This window comes from Mesocricetus auratus, unplaced genomic scaffold (genome assembly GCF_017639785.1).
Source record: "Mesocricetus auratus isolate SY011 unplaced genomic scaffold, BCM_Maur_2.0 Super-Scaffold_100037, whole genome shotgun sequence".
NCBI classification, from domain to species: domain Eukaryota; kingdom Metazoa; phylum Chordata; class Mammalia; order Rodentia; family Cricetidae; genus Mesocricetus; species Mesocricetus auratus.
In genome coordinates this window covers 11,114,729-11,121,798 of record NW_024429215.1, presented here as the reverse complement: position 1 = coordinate 11,121,798, position 7,070 = coordinate 11,114,729, and the positions used below count along the sequence as shown (strand labels likewise).

General features: G+C 39.2%; 1 protein-coding gene across 1 annotated transcript; it reads right to left on the bottom strand.

Annotated features, from left to right (window-relative positions):
* Window positions 1-289: 289 nt before the first annotated feature.
* Window positions 290-1,228, bottom strand: LOC101832584 (vomeronasal type-1 receptor 4-like). The gene has a single exon (XM_005085658.3). It carries the CDS (start codon window positions 1,217-1,219, stop codon window positions 290-292), a length of 930 nt encoding a protein of 309 aa, XP_005085715.1. The 5' UTR covers window positions 1,220-1,228.
* Between the last annotated feature and the right edge of the window lie 5,842 nt (window positions 1,229-7,070).

Below are 7,070 nucleotides of genomic sequence, written 5' to 3'. Positions count from 1 at the left end.
AAGAAAGTCAGGAAAAGGGCATATTTACTGAGAGCTTTTTTGTCTTATTCTTTGTATATCAGCCAAAGACAAGCCTGGGAGTTGTAATTTGAAGAGAAATATATTCCTCATAAAATGAGATAAGTTCAGGTAGGCATTTAATTTAACACATGACAAAACTTCCAGACACATCATTTTGGTTACTAGTTAAATGGTTAAAAAAATAACTCCTTAAGTACATGTAATGACACTATGACAGTAATGGGTGAGTAAACATCTACACACCACACAAAACATATCATTTTCCTACTTAAAATAAGAATGAGTGATTTGTATTCCTTATCATGGCCAAACTGAATCTAGGTAATCTGCAGTAATGATTCATAAGAACCAATGGTGCAAAAGAGGGAAAACACAGAGAAGTGAGGCTGGAAATGTTCACCAGCCACCAACTATGATTATACAAAAGAGCTATGCAACCTTGTAAGATAGAGGACAGAGTATAAAAAGCCAGAAAGGTAAATACCAGGACCAGGATGTTCCGGATGGCTCTGGACTCAGGGGAGGTTCTTCTGCAATCATGGGTGCTATGGATATATTGGACCCTCTGCTTGTGTCTGTATAAAATGACAACCATGGAGCCACAGGACCAGGCCATAAGCAAAGAAAATAAGATTTCAGGGCATGCCCCCAATGCAGCATAGAATAAGTCAGTGATTTCATCCCTCCCTGCAGTGGAGCAGTATCCAAAATCTCGTTTTCTGGTCTCATTGTTAACATTCCTTTTGATAAACAAGTACACAAAGTAAATGAAATTTATCCATATGTAAAAGACCCAGAGAAGGGCAATAGAGAAGCCAATGTACTTTGGAGCTTTGACTTTTGGATCCTTACAAAAGAACTGCATGTGACTGATGGTCATGGCCTGGAAGACACTCAAGAGGCAGGTGGTGCCAATGGACACACTCCTGCCAACTCGTTGAAAGTACAAAAGTAGTCTGCATCCAAAATCACTTAAAAACTGCTTCAAACCAAAAGCCGCAATTGTGTTTGGCACTCCTGCAGAGAGAATGGTCAAGGCATTGGCTACCATTAGGTTCATGAGAATCAACTCTGTGGGTTTTAATGTGCATTCTCCATAGTGGAATATGTAGTAGCAAAGAAGAGAGAAATTTCCCAGAATTCCAATTGTAGTTTGTGACAAGAAAATGATTTTTATGGTCAGAGTCCAGAAGTCCATTCTGCAACTGGGGATGGTTTCTCTGTAGTTAATGGCCAAAGCAATTTCTCTAGTCAAAATGAATGTAAGGATGTAGCAATCCAAAGAGGTACTGCGATGCTAATTTAAAATGTTTCTTGGAGCTCAGCATTGGCATCTTAGCCTAGACAGCATAACAAAAACTTTTTCCAAGTAAATGAGAAGAGAAAATATTACTTACATTGCATGTGATTGTAAGATGGCTAATGGCCACAGTCACTAGCAACCAAGCATGATGTAAGATACAGAACATATACTTATATTTTCTATATATGGTATAAGAGAAGACAGTATGAATAACTAGTAAAACACTGAAGAGATATTAATTCTTATGTATAGCTTATCTAAAATTCAAAGATGAGTAATGAAAAATTATAATAGCATTCAGAATATGTGTACAATTATCCATAAGAGAATTTTATTAAGGACATAAAATATATAAAATGATGGTTTGAGTGACAACTTCTATCGTAGCAACTTAAGAGCTTGATCTTAGCAAAAGTCATACCACATAGACAAACACACACACACAGATGTGTGTGCAAACACATTTTAGAACTGTTAGACTAATGGTGATATGCAAAGGAATGAAATCTTACAATATCCACAACAGAACAATGATAGGCAAAATGAATCAGCAGAAATGGCAAGGAAAAGTCATTATCTGAAGAATGTGATCTAACAGGGAAATGTTCCTAGTTTCTATAGAAACTGTCTAGAACAGTCAGGTGCCACTCAGAAGTCTAGAGTGGAAACAGTAGGAAAGAAGGCACTGGGTTAGACAGCCCATCAGTGCAGTGGGAGGAGGCTCTGATGACACAGTACTCTACTCCTTCAGATGACTATGTCAAAAGCCTTATTAAATTGTGTAAGATCACTTAAATAAGTAAGCAGAAGCAGCTGTTGATCAGTACCACTCTGAACCTAGAGGCCTCAGGAAAGCCACCATTGCTCTTCCCACTAATCATCCACACAGAGAAAAGCAATTGAAATATCATGAACTAGGGAAGAATTACTAGAGTATCTTTATCTACAAAAGTTTTGGGGGAACAGGAAGTTGAGGGGTGGGGGTAGAATAGGGGGAAGAGGGAATCATAGGATCGAAGACAGATCAGGCACCAGAGTGACCTCGAGTGATCTAAAGGTATAACATCAATTGGCAAGCTAAGCAATAGTGGAGGGACCACCTCGAATGCCCATTCCTGATAATGAACTTGATATCTATAACCATCCGGGAGCCTTCATCCTGTGACTGATGGAAGCAGAGGCAAACACACAACTAATCACTGAACTGAACCCAAGGAACCCAGTGACAGAGAGAGAGGAGTGATGAGCAAATTGGCAAAGAATGGGCTGGCAAAACCAGCAGAGACAGCTGATCTGAACAGGGGAGTGCTCTTGGACCCCAGACCGACAGTGGGGAGGCCAGCATGGGACTGATCTGGACCCCCCAAATGTGAGTGTCAGTGAGAAGGTCTGGGCAACCTATGGGGCCCTGAGCTGTGGATCAGTGTCTATCCCTGGTATACAAACTGTCTTCATGTGCCTATAGCACAAAGAGAGATGCTCTCTCAGCCTGGACTCTTAGGGGAGTGCCTTGACCCTACCAAGAGTAAAATGACAGACTCTAGATATCCCCTATGTGGAAGGATTTGGCAATAGGGTGGGAGGGAGGGGGAAGGGGAGTGCGGGAAGAGGGGAGGGAGAGGGAACTGGGATTGGCATGTAAAACAAGCTATTTAAAATTAAAATAAAAAATGATAAAAAAACAAAAAAACAAAACAAAAAAAAAACCAAAAAAAAGTTTTTTCTTAAATGGGTAGATGAGCTGACACATAGGAATTACCCCATATTATCAGGTTCTCTTTCTCCATGTCCTGGCACTGGATCAGATCAAACCAAAGAGAATGGCCAGTGCAGAAAAAAGAATGTATTATATTAAGTGAGGTAATATTGGCCAAAAGTATTAATAGTGTACATTGTGTCTTAGTGTTGTTTCTTAGCTTATAATTTTTACACTGTGTGATTGTTTGGGATTTAGACTTTGTCAAGCACAAACATCTAAACTGGGGCACATACAAGAATTAAAAAGAGACTCTGTGAAAGAGTCTAGTGAAGGTAAGACAAAATACATTTTTACAACATAAAAGGTATATGCAGATATCCTATAATATGAAGTGTATGTAGACAGACATGAAAAGTTGAGAATGATCCTATCAAAATAATAAATTGGAAAAAGCATAAAAGAAATATGCAATATTTAAGCTTATTAAAAATTAGTAATCAAAACACAAAAGATAAATGAAATGACAAAAAGTAAAGAAAAATAATTGAAAATGCCAAATTGGGCATAGCTATGCATAAAACAACAACCTCATAGCCTGATAATGTCCTTGAATGTCACTACAACCTAGAAAACTGGTTGCATCTGTTCACATGAAGCTAATAAAAATGTCAATAATTTCACATTTTATGATCAAAAAACAAATAAAATTACTTTAATCGCCAAAGAAAAGTTGAGTTTATAATTCAGTAATAGTCTTGAGAACTTCAAGCTGTAAACCAACCACACATTCCCAGTAATAGTTCTTGATCCATGAATTAATAGAGACACAAGATAGAATTCTGTATGCCAGCATAACAGTAGGCCCTGTAAATATACTGTATTATTTCATGCTCATCTACTGGGTTCCAAGTGAGGTGTCCCTTGCAAAATTTCCATGATATTTATGGGTATGAGTTTTCATTCCTTATTTGAAAATTAACAAGTAAGAAAAAAGGAGAAATTGAGTTTGGTTTAAGGTAGTTTGAGGAATGGCTGCTAGAATCTACAGTGAAACTCATGGAATCACAGTTAAAGACTAATATCCAAACTAACATTCTTCAGTATTTGTAAAACTGTTGGTAATTAAGCTGGAAGATCACAGAAGAGTTCATCAGAACAGTATCAGAAATATATTCTTTACTGATGATTTTGCTGCTTCTTTTGATGATCATACACATAAAACTGTGACATGACATTATCTTGTTTTTCTTCTTATTAATCATTTATTTAGTTATTCTTTGGGAGTTTCACATAATGTACCCCAAGTCCACTTAACTGCAAGTCTCTCCATATGCACCCTCACCCCTGCAGTACCCCCACAAAGAAAAAAAACAATGAGAGCAAGTAAGCAAACAATTAGAAGAGCAATACAATAACAAAATATCCTTTCCTGCCTCTCCAACCACACTTTATTTGTCCTGATGTCATTGGCCTATCAATTTACCAGCAAATGATCATTGCAATTAGTCATTTCTCTAGTTCAAGGCCTCTGGTTTTGATGCATCATCATCACAGGATCTTCATGGAGCTCATGTAGGTTATCCTGTAGCTGCTCCATGTCTTGGTGAGCCAGTGGGTATAGTGTCATACGCCTCATTCCTTCACAAGCTCCAGAAGGTCCCAGATTTGAACATGTTGGGGTAGGCCAATGCAAGTCTTGACATTGGGCCTGGAGGGTAGCTGTGCTGCTCAGTTAAATATAATTTTACATGGGGATAATAGTGATAACAATTCATGACCTACTAAATTATTCTCAGTTTGAAGACTTCTGTGATGTTTAAAACTAGGTGTTCTATATGGTAGCGTTATTTCCAGTGTCAAGAACTGAATTATGAATCAAAAGGTTATGATGCTCTTTAAATCCAAAAAGTGCTTAGATGCACAATGAATACCAGAAGGGCTTGTACATGGATGATATGGGACAAACACAGTCACCTTAGTCTTTGTTCATGTCATGAGACATGTTATCAAGCACAATCTAGCCTTCTTTGCCATTTGCCTTCCTCTCTTGATTGATTATCAGTTTGTGTGTATCCTACTGTATGCTTCTTACTGTAAAGATTTCCATTTTGTGGGACTACAGAAGTGGCTCAGTGGTTAAAAATGTCTGGGTTTGCCAAACCCCAGCGAGTCCAGCTTCAGGTGAGATTGGGTCTCCGGCTGGGATTCCCCACCCAACTCCCATTCTCATCCCCTTGATCTTCGGGGGCAGCTCCTGGCATCCAGAAGACCCGACCACACAGGAAAGACATCAGCTCTTCCCAGCCCCAAACCCCAGCGAGTCCAGCTTCTGGGATCCCCTGCCCGACACACATCCCCTTGATCTTTGGGGCCGCTCCTGGCATGCAGAAGACCCGCCCACATAGGAAAGACATCAGCTCTTCCAAGTCCCAAACCCCAGCAAGTCCAGCTTCAGGAAAGACATCAGCTCTTCCAAGCCCCAAACCCCAGCTAGTCCAGCTTCAGGAAAGACATCAGCTCTTCCAAGCCCTAAACCCCAGGAAGTCCAGCTTCAGAAGACCTGCCCACACAGGAAAGACATCAGCTCTTCCAAGCCCCAAACCCCAGCTAGTCCAGCTTCTGCTTCAGGAAGGAAGGAGACCACACCAGCATCCACTGGAAGAAGAGATGGGAAGAAGACAGAATAAGAGCTCACTCAGCAAGAGAAATACCAACATGACCCACCAGAATCTAGGGATCCAACACCAGCAAGACCCGAAAAGGACTACATAGATGAAGGAGAGGAGACAGACCTTAAAATTTATTTCATGAAGATGATGGAGACCCTCAAAGAAGAAACGAGGAAATCCCTTAAAGAAATTGAAGAAAAAACAAACAAAAAATCCATGAAATGGGGGAAAAATTCAAGAAATAAACAAATCTCTCAAAGAATCTAAAGAGCACCAAGAAAAAACAACCAAAAAAATGAAGGAAACAACTCAAACAGTTGAAGGATTGAAAGCTGAAATAGAAACAATAAAGAAAACACAGAATGAAGGGATGCTGGAAATAGAAAAGCTGGGTAAACGATCAGGAACTACAGATGCAAGTATCACCAATAGAATACAAGAGATAGAAGAGAGAATCTCAGGTGTTGAAGACTCATTAGAGGATATAGAGTCATCAACCAAAGAAAATCTCAAAACCAACAAATCCTTAACACAAAATATCCAGGAAATATGGTACACCGTGAAGAAGCCAAACCTGAGAATAATAGGTATAGAAGAAGGCGAAGAAATGCAACTCAAAGGTACAGAAAACATATTCAACAAAATCATAGAAGAAAACTTCTCTAACCTAAAGAAAGATATGCCTATGAAAATACAAGAATCTTACAGAACACCAAATAGGCTGGACCAGAAAAAGAAGTCACCTCGCCATATAATAATCAAAACATCAAACCTACAGAGTAAAGAAAAAATATTAAGAGCAGCTAAAGAAAAAGGCCAAGTAACATACAAAGGCAGACCTATCCGAATTACACCTGACTTCTCAATCGAAACGATGAAAGCCAGAAGATCATGGACAGATGTCCTACAAACGCTAAGGGAACAAGGATGCCAGCCCAGACTACTATATCCAGCAAAGCTCTCAATTACCATAGATGGAGAAAACAAAATATTCCATGACAAAGCCAGATTTAAACAATACATATCCATGACATCAGCTCTACAGAAAGTGCTAGAAGGTAAACCTAGATCCAAGGAAGATAACTACATTCACAAAGACACAGGCAAGATATAATCCCACTCTACAAAACACCAAAAGAAAAAGAGAGGAGAAACTACACAAAATAACTTCACTAACAATAAATCAAGCACAAACAAGAATCATCAATCAATGGTCATTACTACCCCTCAATGTCAACGGCCTCAACTTGACTATAAAAAGACACAGACTAGCAGAATGGATACGATGACAGAACCCTTCCTTCTGCAGCATACAAGAAACACATCTCTACATCAAAGACAGACGTTACCTCAGAGTAAAGGGTTGGGAAAAGATCTT